This window comes from Miscanthus floridulus, chromosome 18 (assembly GCF_019320115.1).
Source record: "Miscanthus floridulus cultivar M001 chromosome 18, ASM1932011v1, whole genome shotgun sequence".
Taxonomy (NCBI): Eukaryota; Viridiplantae; Streptophyta; class Magnoliopsida; order Poales; family Poaceae; genus Miscanthus; species Miscanthus floridulus.
In genome coordinates this window covers 32,540,046-32,556,592 of record NC_089597.1, presented here as the reverse complement: position 1 = coordinate 32,556,592, position 16,547 = coordinate 32,540,046, and the positions used below count along the sequence as shown (strand labels likewise).

Genomic DNA, 16,547 nt, shown 5'->3' with positions numbered 1-16,547 from the left:
TGGACCATAGTTGAAGGTCAGCCCGACCGATGGGCCAATGCGAGCCTTTGGTGGCCGGCATGGTCGCGCCGTGTCGTCGCCTGCCACATCGCCGTGCGCTGAGTCGTTGGGGGTGCGCGTGGGTGAATTAGGGAAAAGTCAAGGGGTTAAGTGAGAAGGTCTGAGAGAGGAGAAAATAGTGTTAGTACTTAGTTGTAAATTGAGAGGCGTTCGAGGTCTCTTTTGTAAAATCACCAACGCGCGGGATTCCCCCGACACGGGCTGCCTCGCGAGAGGGCCGGCCTCACGTGGGCCGTGCCAGCAGGCCGCGCGTGTGGGCCGGCACGGGAGATTTAGTTTTATTTTTTCATAAGGAATTAGCAATGGTTTTCTAATTTAATTTTTGAGCTGATCTTTGGTAAATCATATAAAATCATATAGGCATCCAAAAATTATGAAACAAATTTTGTTAGGTTACTAAAAATTGTGCTCTATCGGTTGGTGTATTTAGTTCATGTTTATACGTGTTGACATTATGAGCTATTAAATCATTTGATGATGCTTAATAATATTAAGTTAATTATTGTGTGAATTTTTGTGGTAAATTGGTGATAGTTTTAGTCCTAAAAATTTTATAGTAGCTTCATTGTATTATTATGTGCTCACTGTAATTTTTGTGACCTTAGAATAGACTAAGCATTAGGGTAGTTAAATGCTCTTGTTTCAATATATATTAAATCATTAGTATAAATAAAGATATACCCTTAAATTATAAAACTGAGTGTTTGTTAGTTGAATCCAACACCTTGCTTGATGAAGATGATAGCTAGCTTATTATTTTAGTCATTAGAGCTAGTTTAGTAGCTTGATATGCGCATTCTTAGTTTAAGAGTTGTTATTGCCTGAATGCTAAGTGTTGCATCATCATCGTATGCATGCAGAGAACGAGTTGGCGGAGATTATGACCACCGGCGATCACGAGTTCGAGGAGATCGTCGAGGAGTACAAGGAGGAGATTCTCGTGCAGGAGGAGGTCCTGGAGCCGCCACTGACTGACTCAGCTGACACTGCGCCTACCCAAGGCAAGTTCTGGTGCATAACCTCTATTTTATAATTCACCGTATATAAATGTGTTGTGCATTTACGTTATAGAAATTTTATGAAAACCACATGCATAGATACACCTGTCCTACGAGTCTTACTAGTGTAGGTTCGAGTAGATGCTATGCTTAGGTCATCGGTAGCGTGAGTAACCTGCTGTTGCTCACAATAGGGGATTATTATTACTCTCGTAATAAAATAATGAAAGAAAAAATAGAGATGGGCAGGGATATGGTATGGGTATTGGTGGGTGTAACAGGTTGTCTCGCGGCCAACGGGACTTAGCTTGGGTTATATTGTTTTCTCTGTTCGTGTCGATTAAAGATCGTCTGTTGCTGTGGATGGTAGTTAGGTTACAGACTTATTATCCTGAGTACATACTTGCTTATGAAAGCGGGAAGACTCGTTACGCTCTTGTCGTGGGTTCTGGCTCTTTCCGGACCGACTGATTGGGTGCGAGAAAAGGTGGAGGTCTAAGCACCATACGAAGATGGGTCTCAAGTGTGGGGGCTTGAGTCCAAATTTGGATGGGGACCTGGACCCTGTGACAGGAGTAGAATGGGTTGGTTTTGTTTGTGCATGGAGTATAAATGGGGCATGTGTTTTGGATACCCAGCTGGGATATATTTGTCCGCGAATCGCCGTTTCTGTGAGACGGTATGACTTAGTTATGGTCTAGCACCGTAGTAAGAACTGAAAGATGAAAGATGGTGAAATAATTCTGATTGCTCAACCCTTACTTGAAAGTAGAACATGTGCTTATCTAGAATGGTTAGCTAATGAAGTAATCATGACTGCTAATAAAACTTGACTGTAAGGATGAACTATTAGTAATGTTTTTCGTAAATAAAAAAACAACAAAATCATACTGCCTATCATATCTTTGAGAGTCAGGAAATTATTCCTACTAGTTGGATAAGTCTTGCGAGTACATTGTGTACTCAGAGGTTATTTTACTCCTGCTGCAGGTGCAGCTTGAGGCGTAGCTCCTATATGGAGGATTCTTCTGGTGGGCACAGACGGATCCTTATATCGTTTTCGCTAGATGTTTATTTTCGTTCTGCTATTTAATTATCACACTCTAAACTCTGGTATTGTAATAAATATTTTCTAAGAACTCTTGTTATATGAAATGGACTAAGTACTATAAGCTCGTACTCATTATTGGATTCTGGATGTAAAACGTGGATTGTTTCGAGTTCTCTCTTGTAATGTGCTCGACGGAACTGTCCGATGTTGCTCACTTTCGAGATGCTTAGTGTCTCGTGAAAGACGAGCATCTTCGAAAACGTATTATTTGGATGATTCTACCATAATTTACTATTCCTCCTCTTCTCGATGCAGTGACGTTCGAAATAGGCACGTGAACGCGGCTGCAGGCGAGGGGCGCTAGCAAGACTGATACTTCGCAAGTTCGCATACAGACACGGGGCCACGAGTCACGACCACGCTTCACTAAATCACACTTAAGGTCCTGTTTGGAAGCCCAGTATTTGGGCCAAAACCCTTGTAAATTACATGCCTTTGTACTTTTCCGTCCCAAATCAGAAATGGCTGCTTGGAAGCCCGGTGAAGCGACTAAGGCCTTGTTTGGTTGGACTTTTGGTTTTGGTTTTTGGCCTCAAAAGCTAAAAGCTCAATTAAAGGGGCTGTTTTTTGAGGGTGCTTTTTCAGAAGTAGCTACTTTTTCGTAGTTCATTTTTAAAAGCTGGTTTGACTCTGCTTTTGGCTTTTGGCTTTCTGCTTTTCGAAATTGGTGGAATAAAAAGCTCTTTTCATAGTTGTTTCAAGAGAGATAAAGATAAAAGGTATATTTTATACTTGTTTAACCAAACAGCTTTCAGCTTTTCTACAGCTCACAGCAGCTTTTCCACAGCTCACATCTCACGACAGCTTTTTCCCACAGCCACAGCTCAACCAAACATCACCTAATTTTACGTCTGGTTTGGGCTAAAACCAGCGGAAAAAAACTGTGGCCACCTTCGGCCCGAGAAAAAATACATCTATCGCGGAGCAACTCGATCGATCTCCCTCCCCTGGCTAGACCCGACAGAGCCGAGCGAGAGTTCCTTGCGGCGGCGGCGGCGGCGGCCCCAACCTGAGGGCGGCGAGAAGGCGGGTTCAACTCGATCTCCCTTCGCTGGCTAGACCCGACGGAGCCGAGGGTTCCTCGCGGCGACGGTGGCGGCAGCGGCCCCGAGCTGAGGGTGGCGAGAAGGCATCAACGCGAGAGCGAGCGAATCCACGTCCTCGACGCGCGAATCCTAGAGCCCCGGCGACAGAAATCGAATCCATTCAGGTATCCTACACTCACGTTCTTCATTTTTCTGCAGTTGTTCTCCTAGCACATCGATAGATCTAGTATGTCCATGTCGATCTTCTACTAGTACATTCAGATCCTAGTGGTGGCACCAACTTCCTCGTATTGTCCTTGGGATGGAGAGGATTTCTTTGTTTCATGCGTCCTCTACCTAGATGTGTGATATTAGGCTCAGCTGGCTGTTCTTGCGTCCTCTACCTACATGTGTGATATTAGGTTCAGCTGGCTGTCACAAATTTCAGGTTTGAATGCAAGTAGCCATTTCATAGGTGCTTTCATCATTTTACTAGCTTTCTGCACATTACAATTCTTTGCCCGAAGAAACCTCGATAGCTGAACATCTCAAAAGGAAATCATGAATGTCTGCTGATGAGTGTTCACCAAGCTGCAGGTTAATTTGCTTCTACAGAGAGGGACATCTAGGGTTAGTTACTCCTATCAACACATATACATGCATGTGATGCCATAGATCATCCTTTTTAATTTCCCAAAGTGAATCCATCGGCTCAGGACATGAATTGCGGCTGCATTCTTCAATTCCTAGCTAGCCAGTAGATTCTTTTTTATTATTTTTTTAAAAGGCCGACCTAGCTTAGCTAATTTCTCTGTTTTGGGTCGATGACTATCGTGTGCAGTGTCACTGAATGGACAGTCGATATAACCCTAGCTAGCTAGAGCGAGACTGCTTATATATATTCTTGGGGTTCAAATGGTTGACTAAATGGTGATATATGTCAGAAATATAATGTGTTGACAATATAATTTCTCTCTAAAAATTACTTCATTCATTCCTCTATGTATGTAGCTGTAGCCTTAAGCCCTTAAGCATGAAATGTAAAGATCAATTCAATATCATCTTCAGATAAGAAATATCGTGCTTCTTGTCTCTATGGCTTGGCACAGGAAAGGCACGGAACACCCTGTAATGCCTCGGCTCATTAATACTGTTGGCTTATATACTTTTTTCCAAAGACCTCTCTCGCATACCAGAAACTAAACCATCTTCATATCCTAGGAAACTGTAACCCATGCATAAATGCTTTGAGAAGAAGAATGAACATGCATAAATCAATTGTAGAGCTCAGCTTTTATGTCCAACAGTTACCTAATCAGTCCATCCAGTCACAAGAAGCAGTACTTTGAAAATAGACAGAGATTTGAGATGTGCAGTTTCAAAGAGCTTTTAGGTGTATATAAGGTTTAGAACAGAGAGACAGAGAGTCTTTATGGCCTCGTTTGGGAATCCCAAACCACGGGGACAACCCGGCCTTTTTCCTGGGCGTACCCCCCACGTGGAATTCAGGCACGGGAGATTCAGCCCCAACGTTTGGAAGCGCACGCGAGGGGCTGGCGCTGCCCCAACCCCGGACGTTTCCCTGGGCGCTGCTCCCCGACCTTGGATGTCCGGGCGTCGCTCCCCTGCCTCGCCGTGCGAGCAAGCGCTGCACTCGCGACTCAGCATCTCGCGTCGCGTGGCCGAGCGAGCACCTCCGCTGCTATCGCTCTTTTCTCTCAGCACATCCGCAGTAGGAAGGATCGGGACAGGGGAGGGAAATAGCAGGGATCGGTTGGTCCACCAAAATCCCTGCCGGGGGCAGTCCTACCCTGGGCATGCCTTCCCTTGCTCCCAAAGGAAGCCTATGTGTATATAAGGTTCAGAACAGAGTATCTTTATGTAAAGATCCTTGATTTTGAGGTTTTTATGGATGCCCTGAACAGAGATATTTCTAGGCTATGAAACGGGTGCTTTATGGCCGACTAAAGAGGTGAATATGTTTGAAACACAATCAAACAAAAGTAAGTTTGCTTGTTTTTCAAATTCACATCAATCTATTGGCCGTCCATTTATTCTTATATGCATGTAATGGAATATCTCTGAAAGTGCTTATTTATTTGAGATTTTTAAAAATGTTGCGCACTCTATGCTGCAGGTTAGTGGCTGCAAAAAAATGTGAAGATCTTGCAAGATCATGGCCTTGTGTGTGATCTTTGAAAGAAAACAAATATTTATTTACTATTCACATTAACAATATGTTGTTATTGTGAATTAATGCAATGCAAATCTTTTGCAAAGTTGTCTTTATTGTTGGTTATATACTTATATCCAAACTTGGTGGCTCAGAATTGCATCAGTTATGAACTGATCTGTGGTGTCTTTTGGTCTGAAGCAACCATATATTTCCTTGGATAGGTGACGGCATGTAATTATCTCGTTTTTGAACTTGAGCAATGACATACCTACTGTGATGTCTAGTTCAGTGATGGCATTTGATCCATCTGTAAGCATTAGTACATCATTTTTCTAGAATTGTAATGGAAACATAGTATACCATTTTTTTTTTATAATTGTGATGGGTGACAACAGTGACATGCCTACCATCGCAAAACATGGTTATTAAGTAGGCTAGTAATTGATGCATGCAGCATGCTCTGTATATATGGGGATACAAGCACAATGCTTGCATCGAGCAACAGAGCAAAGCATATACATGGGAGCACGCGTGACAGCAAACACTTGCTAGCAGATGCAAGCGGACGCATTCTATCCAAACAGCACTTTACAAGGGTAAAATAAAACAACAGTATTCTTGTGTACAATAAATTACAAGCGGAAATGATTTTCACCTGAGAAATATTACCGAACTGCCAAACAGGACCTAAGGGAAGGGTCACGGGCTGCAATGGGCCGTATGACATGGCTTTCCAATGGCTGCTGTGATTGCGAGGAGGTCGTACTGTTGCAGCCCACGCGGATGGGCAGGGCAGCAGCCCATCTTGCACATGGCTCCACCTTTTATCATATTTGCTTCAACTATTCTAATTTGGGGCTTTTTGTACAGTATATAAAGAGAATCAAGTTTCTTATAGTTTATTATCTGGGAGAGAGAGAATCAAGTAACACAAGAAGTTAAGAACGGCGAATTCAGTAGTGTTTAATTCACGAAACGGAGCCCAGGTACAATAAAAGGCTAAAAGCGGCTCATATCATCGACAGCCTTGCGAAGTGCTGTTTACTGCACAATTTATGAAAATTTTCCTGATGGCATATCTTATAGATATAGATGCTACTTAAGTACATATACATATAAAAAAACTAGCTGTCAAGTAAACATTTCATGAAAAATACAAGGGGTTAGAACTTCGATGTCGCCTCTTTGACCTCCTCCAAGGAGATAACCTGCCACAAGTATACAACAAAAATCATTATTCTCGAGGGATTTGCACCGAACATATCATGGATGCAGATATCAGAGGACAAGAAAGCATTGATAGAATGCAAAAGGGACATGCCTGGTCCTTCCCAGCAAAATCATTATCGGGAGTAAGAAAAAGCATACAGTGGCATTCCTTCCTGCAGAAGTAGACCGCTCATATAAGAAATGATTTTCCTTTCAGGGGAAGAGAACTAGAATTACATTATTATCTAGCAGATGTTTTTTATAAAAAAAATGGATACATGGTAGGCTGGAGTTTGCAGTTTTGCAAGGAATATGCCTTCATAATCATTAATCAATGCTTATGCTGTGGGATTGGAACAGAGATAGCTAGTTGGCCAATTATTCGTATGGTACTCCGAGTGAAAAAGAACCTCAGCCTGTTTTGCAACAGTACAGGCACAGTACTATATCTATAACTTTGAACATAAAACAGTGCTGCCACAACATTCTCTATGCACTATCGGAGAAAAATAGCTGGAAGTGTAGTTCATAAACACACCTCTCACGCATGGGGACGCATGGGCAGTTCCAAAATCCTTGTGCTACCTCCGCAGCTTTGTCATCATAATGCCTGGTCAGATTTACAAGAAGTTTCGGACAGAACAATAGTTGAGACCCTGTATAAATAATGGATGAACAGTTGAGGGGGAAAATACATAAGATAAATTACCTACAAGGGCATAGAGGAGCTCCGAGAGTATCTCTGTGATCAGCAAGTCCCTGCAAACATGTTATATAGGTCATACTCACAATGATGGAGACACAATAAGTATTCTCATTTGTGCTTTATCATCAAGAAGAAATTACAGAATTCCTATATACCTATCATCAAGAAAAGGCGATGGTTGCTCTGAGAAAACCAGAGTAGAGCACATGCATTTAACATACCCATGTGCTTTGATATAAGCTTGCTGATTTATAATGGCAATGCAGTTGTTCCCTCAATTCCTAAAATGGCACTGAAGCTGATATCCTTAACCCTAAACTTCTAAATAGATCCTCCAAGTCATGGATGCACTGCCCACAGGATGTGTGTGTTTTGGGTTCGGATCAAGAGAGGAAAAAAAAATGTTTAGCATTACCACCGTCCTCAACCTGGTGGTGCCCTTAAACACAACTGTTCGCTTTGCACGTATTTTAGAGTAATCTTATTTGCTATAAAATAAACCATCATTTTCCAAATTATATTTCTCTTTTGTTAACAAATATTTACTAGGAATTTGCAGGAATAAGCTGAGCCATATTACGACCACCTGATGCACATAAGCTGGCTGTGCCAAACAGCAGCTGAAGGTCGAGCGCTGCCATCTACTATCTAGACTCTCCTCTGTACAATTACCATCCTCAGGTTATAAATCAGGAGCTGTAGGCCCCTGGGAGGATTACCATTACCAAGGAGCATCTAGAAGGAAGGCTGGGAGAATTAGTTCTCTGTAATACATATTACTGTTTCTTTCTTTCAGCCTTATTGTTAGCATGAAGTAGCTTCTGTTCTTCCCCAGTGCAAGACCATAGTGCTATTCATGGCGTAACCTGGATGTAATTGTGGATGATGTGTTTGTTATGTCTCTTAGCATTTTGTTAATTTCTAAGCCTTATGACATCTTTTGTCCCCCAATCCGCTACTTTCCGGTCTAGATTGCTATTCCCGGCCTTTGCTTTCTATTCTCCCCTAACTTATATCCCAAAAACCTTGTGCTGGGATGCCAATAAACCTAAATCTCAGTGTTAATCGGTGGATGTCTTTGATGTTGGGTCGCAGTATCACCTACGAGGACAAGAGTTCAGGACTATCGGACGGCACTGACCTTGATGACGACGGCAGTGACTGTCTTATCCGCGCAGAAGAAGGTGTTCGAGCGGCGGGCGTACTGCTCGGAGAACTTGCGCATGACCTCCACCGACTTATCGGACTTATCGTTGGAGGCATCCGCTCCTGCGGCTGCCCACAACAGATACCATATCAGTCAGTTCATCCCGATTTCAGTGGAGGAGAGGGCAGAAATTGGAGTCCATCCCCATTTTAGTGAGGGGAGGGCAGAAATTGGTGTCCTCCACGAATCTGGGGGGATCGGCGCGGACGTAGTGACGTACCTTGAGCTCGGACGGCGCATCTGCGGGGGCGTCCTTTGGGCGCCGTCGACGACGGGCGGACGGGGAGCCCCCCGCACCTGACGGTTGCGGTGACGGTGGATGTCATCGCCGGCCGGTGCCGGTGCCCGCCCGCCGATCTGGAGTAGGCGGTGGTGGTCGCGGTGGTTGGGCGGAAGGGAACGGAGCGAGGGGAGCTGGAGAGTGAACGGTCCAGAGCAGAGAGATGGATGGGGAGGGAGCAGAAACTGGTGTGGTGACTGGTGAGGACTGGAAGCCTTGGAGAGCTCGGTCGGTGGAAGCAGCGTCAGATGGGGTGGAGACGTGGATGGAGCAGCGGCGGCTGTGCCTGTGTGCCCTGTGTCCCCTGTCTGTGGATAGAGCAGCGGCGGCGAGAGCCTGCGACTGCGAGGCGGCGACAACGCGATGCGAGCTAATATCCCGGTGCTTTATCCCGAGCCTACACAATTCGCACTTCAGCTTAGACAGCGATTTTTTATACAGGAGAACAAAAGGAACCTACTCGAATATTGTCTAGATAATGCATGGAAGAACGATAATTCGGGGCTCTAGATCGTGGGAGCATCGAAAATAGCCAAGTCAGAAATTTGTTATTTCCATTTTCATCGTTCCTAATGTGACCATTGTTTGAATTAAATTTTGTAGCGTGTTTGATGATAACATACTCTAATACTCCCTCCGTCCCTAATAAGTGTCGTCAAAAAAATTAAGCTTGACTAAGTTTATAGAAAATATTAACAACATTTGTATTTCTTAATAAGTTTATTATAAAAATATATTGAACCATCTATCTAACGATACTAATTATGTACTACAAATATTAATACTTCTTTTGTATATATTTTATCAAAGTTGAAAAAGTTTAACTTTTCGGTAAAAAAGAACGACATATATTTAGAGACAGAGAAAGTACTCTATAGCAGTACTTTTTTACAAACTATCTAATATTTTGTTTATTTGCAGTCGTGCAGCGCTGACAGTAATAGTGCTTACCTCTGTTTTATGTGTGGAGAATCAAGAGTACCAAAATATAGATCCAGGCACATTGAAACGCCAAAACCACGAACATCCCAACATGCAACAAAGATTTTAAGGTATGCATCATTTCATGGAAGAAGCATCTTCAATTTAATATTTTACAACTCCTGGCTCAATGGGAGCATACATGATACAGCAGCTACGAAGAGGCAAAAGGCCCATCCAAACAAACAAAAAATAGAATGGGGGCCTAGCACAACTGAAGATGCTACCTTCCACATATACATTGGAGCTTTTGCCTGCTTTCTATACAAGACACAGATCACTCTATATACTTGCAATGATTCTCGCCTATTTTCCCGCTCATACGAATCCTCCCTAACTGTACAGAAGAATGAAATAATCATCTTTCGCTTTCCTCAGCGTCTTCCAACGAGTCCAGCCACGTTCTGGGCAACAACTTTTTTGGCCTCCAGTGAAACAGGTGAGTCACCAATATACATGTCGAAGAAAGCCTCTGTTCATCAGACAAGAAACAGTTACAAACAAAGGAACTGTACCATATTGTAACCAATTGCATGATGTACTCCATCGTTTATCAAATGCGAAAGAGGCACAAGTTAACATTGTCCAAATTAAGCTTATCTGTAGATTTCGTATTTTCTTTCAGCACTTCCATATGTTCAGGGAAAGCAAGGATACATATTGTGCAAAGTAAATATCATTTTCCGTAAATATTTACTCCCTCAAATCTAAATTATAGGTCGCTTTAGTTTTTTTTCCTAAGTCAAACTCCTTTAACTTTGGCCAAGTTTATAGGAAACTGCACCAACATCAAATTAATTTCATTAAATCCTCCATGAAATATGTTTCCATAGTGCATTTATTTGAACTTGCAGATGTCAACATATTTTTTCTAAAACTTGATGAAATTCAAGAAGTTTGACTTAGGACAAAGCTAAAGTGAACTATAATTTGGAACGGAGGGAGTACTTAGCAAGTTTTTACTTACTGCAAAGATCTTTGCTCTGAACAGCACCAATTTGTTTCCCATCAACTGCGTAAAAATGCTCTTGTCAAGATGGATCCAATATTGCAGTGGAAACAGCTCAAAAGATTTTTGTGGGCATAAGGTACTTACTTTCTGTTATTAGTTTCCCATCTGATGTTTGACAGAAGTCAATCTTCGTACCCTGCAGTTATATTTACATGTTATCCTTATAGTAAAGCTGAGTACAAAGAATGGCTATAGACTGGGTAACATCATAACATTTTGCCACTATACTCAAATCCAGAATTTGGCAAAATGAACCAAGGGTTTTTTTCTGTATTATCAACCTACTAAAGATTTATAGGGCATAGTAATTATTTAGGTAGTTTTAGTTGGTTGCAATATTGTTCATACAGATTTTCTCTGGTCTTGTTTATAAAAAAGATCATACTAATTGTAGGAACCGAGCCTATCTCAATTGATGGTAGGTGTGGTTGTACATCACTAGGACACTAGCCAGGTTTGAGTCTACTTGGACTCAAAATTTGGTAGCCTATTTCTTCTTATTTACAATGCCACCTAGTTTCTCCTAGGTTGGTCAAGGTAAGTTCATTGCTACTGCAAGGAACAGAGGGTGTAGTTAACTAGTCAAGCGATCATGTTTAAACTTATAGAACCTCAAATGATGGATTAGGCCTTACCGAAGGTATGGCGATATCTTCCGTGAAGTGAGAACCAAAGGTCTTCAAGCAGTGAAAGTCAGTGTTAGGATTTATCTGGTTGAATGGAAATGCAGGTCTGTAAGTCAGTTCTACACTCGACATAATAACTAGAAAAGAATTGCAGTAGCAGCTGAGCGCCTGAGCCACAAAGTACCTTCTGCAGACGCAGGCCAAGGGACTTCTCAAACACGCTGCAAGAAAAATAAAATGAGTGTGAGTTTTGTCTTCAAAAGACAACATAATTTCGCGGTGAGAGAAGAATCATGACAGTTTTATTTTTCTTACTCTCGCACTGCACCAACGCTAAGGCCATTGTAGTTAACCACCAACCTAACCCTCATATCAAGGTTTTCCCTGGAAAATAACAATACAAGTTTATGAGCATCAGAAGATAACAGAATGAACAAGGAGAACTATTGTCATACTCCAGAACAACAGATTCGATGTAAACATTCAGAATCCTACAATATCTGCTTGCCCCTAAACAAAAATCTGTACTCTGAGGATTAAGAAGTGATTGTATATATGCAAATGAGGCTGTAAACTTTGCATGAGCACCTGTGTGTCACATACATTCTGAAATGGACGACACTAATACAAATGCAGATATAAGCAGGAATTTATTTAATGATAATACATCAACTGATAGCAAGTATTGCTCCCAGCAACCACCTAGCACAATCATTGGCGGACCTAGTGGGTGGTCAGGGTGGTCCACCGACCACCCTGTGGGCCACCCGTCAACCATACATAATACAAATAAAAAATTAAAAAAAAACAAGCCATCCGGATTTGACGTTCATGTCATTGAGAAAGCGGCGGATAAACAAGTAATATTGTAAGTCTCCTATTGTTATATTTCGAAGTATTTGTATTTCATTTGAACAATTTATATTAAGATTTGACGTCGTTTTACCGAATTATAATATGGTTTTACCGAATTATAAATGGTTTACCGAATTGTATAAGAATTTTTTTTGCGGCGCATACCCTATACAAAAATCCTGGGTCCGCCACTGCACAATAACATACCCAGCTCAGTGGATGTTCCATATGCACCTTTGGTCTTACATTACTTAACAAGGGAGCTAAATTTTGTGCAGCCACATTAGTCAGTGCTAGGCCTATGCACTTCCTAAAATGTATGGTCGCCAAACTCACGTAGGGCCTGACTGGGAGATGAGATTTGCTCTAGAAATTTTAGGATTTAGAATTAAAACCTAAGAAACAGGTACCAAAACCTCCTTTACAAACAGGACCTTACGGTAAGCAACAAGTTATCATGAAAATGATGTATCAATATACCTGAGAAGATCGCTATAGAAATCAGGGTTCTCCATCAACTTGTCCGTTGGAAATGAACCATACTTAGGACCCAGTTTTTCCCAGATAGAAGTTGGTTGCATATCTATGAGAAAATTTCATCAGTAACAAACAGAGGCTTGTCAAATAAGCAGTATTCACTGGCAAACTGACACAGAACAGAACCAATTGAAAAAATTCTGTAACTCACATAAACCAAAAGCGTACAGGTTCAGATTTTTGACCCTCATTACTCTCATGCCTTTGAAACCTATGCCAACAAGGACCTGAAGGTTTAATTATCAATAGAAACTGTCACAAGGAGGGATCAAAACGAAGAATTTTACAGAATGATACGAAAACTGAAAAGTAATATACCAAAACTGAAAGATTTAAGTCAATGTTTCAAAACGATAAAAAAATTGCATTGCGCAGATACCGGATGCATAAAAGTATACAGTATATACAATTATGTAGACTTTAAGTTCTAAATTGTCAAAGCAAGTTTCAATAGAAAAAAAATCACGAACATGTACCCCAGCTGGTTCAATTTATGTATTGATTGTTATACACCACTACCTTGCATAACAATGAAAATGATTTAAAATGAAAAATTCTATATACGTAAGAAATAAAATCAATTCCTCCGGAATAAGAGAAACTAAGGTTTTAAGGAAAAGGAAAATACCGCTGCAGATGGACTGGAATCATCTTCCAGAAATGCTGGGAATTTGATTCCAGTTTTTGGTTCAATTGGATCTTCTTGAAATATAGTACTAGGCACAGAAGGACAAGCACAACTTAAGCCTTTTCCTTCTACATAAGGCTGATCAACAAGTCTTCTGATATCACTGTCAATGTTTCGCGATGCGATTGACTCGGCAAGCATCATTGGTGATCTTGTCCATTCAAAAAAGGAAATCATCAGTTAACTAGAGACAACTATACAAGAGAAAGAAACGAATAAGGAGAGTGCATCACAAATACAAATAAACTGTATTGGAGCATGGTCCTCACATATTTTCAAGTGGTGGTATGATAGCAGCAGCGCCAGCTAGAGTAAGAAGATTGGAGGCATGTTGCTGCTCATTCAATAGTTGCCCAATCGTTCCACTTGCAAGCCTAGCTAAAATTAGTTGTATTGCTTGCTCTTGTCTCACTAGAAAGCTGAACTGCAGTCTAGTCAAATTTTGCATGTGAGAGCCCACTTGGTTGAAACACAACTGACAAGATCTAGAACTGGTCGCTGCTACAGCTGCCAGCCAGCGCAAAATCTTAGGATCAGATGGTCTAGAAAGCCAGAAATAGAGAGCTCGGGAAAGCTTGTTGAGGCGATTGAAAGCTCCATGGACCATTACGTTTCCAGAAGAACAAATCTTCCTATGATGTCTTAAAGAAGTACCCAGCACTGTACCGGCTTGTGAAAACAAATTCAATCCAAGATCATGAGACGTTGGAAACTCTGGTTGGAACTTGTATGGGTATCCCCTGTCTATATCAAGAGTGGATAGAATCAACTGATTGGGCTTCATTGTGAAATATCCTTCAAAAATACAGGCTTCTGAATGTAGGAGGTCTTTATATCAAGGTTGGGAATGTATGACAAGGATATTCAATGATCTGTCAATTGGAACAAAGTAAGCTGAATCAGATAAACAAATTTTACAGTAAGAAAGTACAAGGAAATGTCGCATATCAGGCCAAACAAAATATTGCGCACAAGTTGCTGGACATAAAGCTGTAAAGACGAATTACAATTCAACCTAGCTCTTGCTACTTTTCAGACCAGTCAACGATTAATAGGCTATATATATAATAAAAAGATTTGAAGGACACCAACTTGAATTCTGGCATGATTTGCAACATAGTCTCTCTATCTAAACAGGCCCTAACAATTAAAGCCAGAATTTTTTAAAAAAAAATCCCTTTTGTTAGAAACTAATCACACGAACCTATCACCTAAACAAAATGTGTGTTTGCATGTTATAAAGTATGTATACATTTTTTTACGAACATAATGACAATTCAATCTGAATTACACTTCAAGCCAACAATTATGCCAGCCAAGCAAATATGTTTCATCTGCGACCAACGACCCTGCCACCTCAAGATTCCAACGGCCGACAAAGATGGCTCTGATGACCATCAATCCTGCCTAAAAGCATGTGATTTCCTCACCGCAGATCAACGACACGCCACTAAAACCACCCGCATTCACATCTCCCAGATCACAAATCGAACAGCACCAAAACAAAAGCTCGAGCGATCACCAAACCAACCTGTCGGCTCCAAATCGGCCGGAGGGGAGACCGCGGCAAGAGCAGGCGAAGGAGGAGAAGGGGCAGGGACGGACTACCGCCTACGATCCACGATTCCACGCCTGGCTTGCTCGATCCCTCGGCGAATGGGTTGTTGCGGATTCGGGCGCCGGACTAATCGACGCAGACCGAAGCCAAATCGAGAGGAAAATGGGGAGGCAAAAAGGAACTGCTCGCCGGGATTTCCTTTGCCTCCCCAAAGTCCGATTGCGCCCGCCGGCCGGCTCGCCGCGCCCTCGCCTCCCGTCCCGTGGGGTGAGAGGCGAAGAACGCGTGCAAGTGCTCCGACGTTTGCTTCCTCCTCTGACCTCTCCCCCTCCTAGCCGAAATAGGGCCCGGTAGCTTCCCTCCTTTAGCTTTCCCCGGGCGACCACACAAAAAATCCTATTTTTCATACAAAAGTCCTCCTCTCGTTCAAGTCTGTACCCGTTTCGGATACGAGAGAACAGTAGGGACCGTTCCGAGAAGGTGCTGGGGCTGGACCGGGAACCGCGGGGATATTCCGCGGGATGATCGGACGGCCACCAGAGGCTGGGCGACTGTGGGTTGGACGGTTGGACGGCTGGACGGTTGATGTGACGTGTCGGGGGAATTTTCTTGCGCGTCGACCGCGGAGAGAAACACGGTCGTCGGCTGAAACACGTTTAAAATGGACCGGACGGTCTTTTGCTTCGACCACGTCGACCGACGAGGTCCAAAGCTTTCGCGGGTAATTTGAGTTGTCTCTGCTTTGACTTTCTGTTCTGGAAAGAAGACTATATCTGTTTATTTGTTTGTTTTGTTGTAGGATTGTATTATGAACAGTAGAAAGTTGTGAGGAACAGTAAGAGTGAAGGTGTAAAAGATTATTGATGAACAGTACGCAGATATATACATGCCCACGATGGGGCAGTTCCAATGAACGTGGGAGAGCCCCGCTCCCACGTCCCGTCCGTACGACGCCTTTCAGTGGTCACGGTAACTGCAATTAGCAGTTGCTAATTGTCCACTAATTGATTATTAGGAATATTAGAATATTCTTAACACTCCCCCATAATCAATTATCTTCTGGAGCTCCAATGTTCATCATAATCATTAATATTATTAATCCTTAGAAAACCCTGTGGGAAAAACTTAGGAACACATTGATATATCAGGATAAAACTCCTTAAAAAACCCGATGGGAAAATATAGGAGAAAACACCATGATAATCATATAGCAATGTCTTAATATATCATCTCTAAAAAACCCCAGTGGGGAAAAACTTGATATGACATACATAATGCTGATACTGCCTCGTTAAAAACTTTATATGAGAAAACCTTTCAAGGTAAAACTCATACAGAGAAAAGAGTATAATACGATGTGAAATGGATTAAGTATCGAGAGATACTCCCCCTGATTTCTGCAAGTCTCTAAGTCTAACCATACCAATTCCTTCAATGCATTTATGAAACGTAGAATATGGTAGGGACTTTGTGAATAGATCGGCAAGATTATCACATGATTTAGTTTGCAGAATCTCA

At 42.0% G+C, this 16,547-nt stretch overlaps 2 protein-coding genes across 4 annotated transcripts; both read right to left on the bottom strand.

Moving 5' to 3' along the window:
- Nucleotides 1-6,308: 6,308 nt before the first annotated feature.
- On the bottom strand, nucleotides 6,309-9,868 carry LOC136522298 (ferredoxin-thioredoxin reductase catalytic chain, chloroplastic). 2 transcript variants are annotated; one of them, XM_066516124.1, is made up of 7 exons: nucleotides 9,724-9,868; nucleotides 8,713-9,169; nucleotides 8,427-8,560; nucleotides 7,289-7,338; nucleotides 7,118-7,189; nucleotides 6,692-6,752; nucleotides 6,309-6,578 (listed from the first exon to the last, which is right to left on the bottom strand). In XM_066516124.1, exons 2-7 carry the CDS (start codon nucleotides 8,816-8,818, stop codon nucleotides 6,534-6,536), a joined length of 468 nt encoding a protein of 155 aa, XP_066372221.1. In that variant the 5' UTR covers nucleotides 8,819-9,169; nucleotides 9,724-9,868; the 3' UTR covers nucleotides 6,309-6,533. The 2 variants fall into 2 exon arrangements, with proteins under 2 accessions (XP_066372221.1, XP_066372223.1); XM_066516126.1 differs by having other exon boundaries at nucleotides 8,427-8,554.
- Nucleotides 9,799-15,414, bottom strand: LOC136522297 (fatty-acid-binding protein 2-like). 2 transcript variants are annotated; one of them, XM_066516122.1, is made up of 11 exons: nucleotides 15,003-15,413; nucleotides 13,741-14,343; nucleotides 13,412-13,622; nucleotides 12,935-13,010; nucleotides 12,727-12,829; nucleotides 11,707-11,775; nucleotides 11,576-11,612; nucleotides 11,401-11,475; nucleotides 10,850-10,901; nucleotides 10,721-10,765; nucleotides 9,799-10,225 (listed from the first exon to the last, which is right to left on the bottom strand). In XM_066516122.1, the coding sequence occupies exons 2-11, from the start codon at nucleotides 14,253-14,255 to the stop codon at nucleotides 10,128-10,130; spliced, it is 1,281 nt and encodes a 426-aa protein (XP_066372219.1). In that variant the 5' UTR covers nucleotides 14,256-14,343; nucleotides 15,003-15,413; the 3' UTR covers nucleotides 9,799-10,127. The 2 variants fall into 2 exon arrangements, with proteins under 2 accessions (XP_066372219.1, XP_066372220.1); XM_066516123.1 differs by lacking the exons at nucleotides 10,721-10,765; nucleotides 10,850-10,901 and having other exon boundaries at nucleotides 15,003-15,414.
- Nucleotides 15,415-16,547: the final 1,133 nt, after the last annotated feature.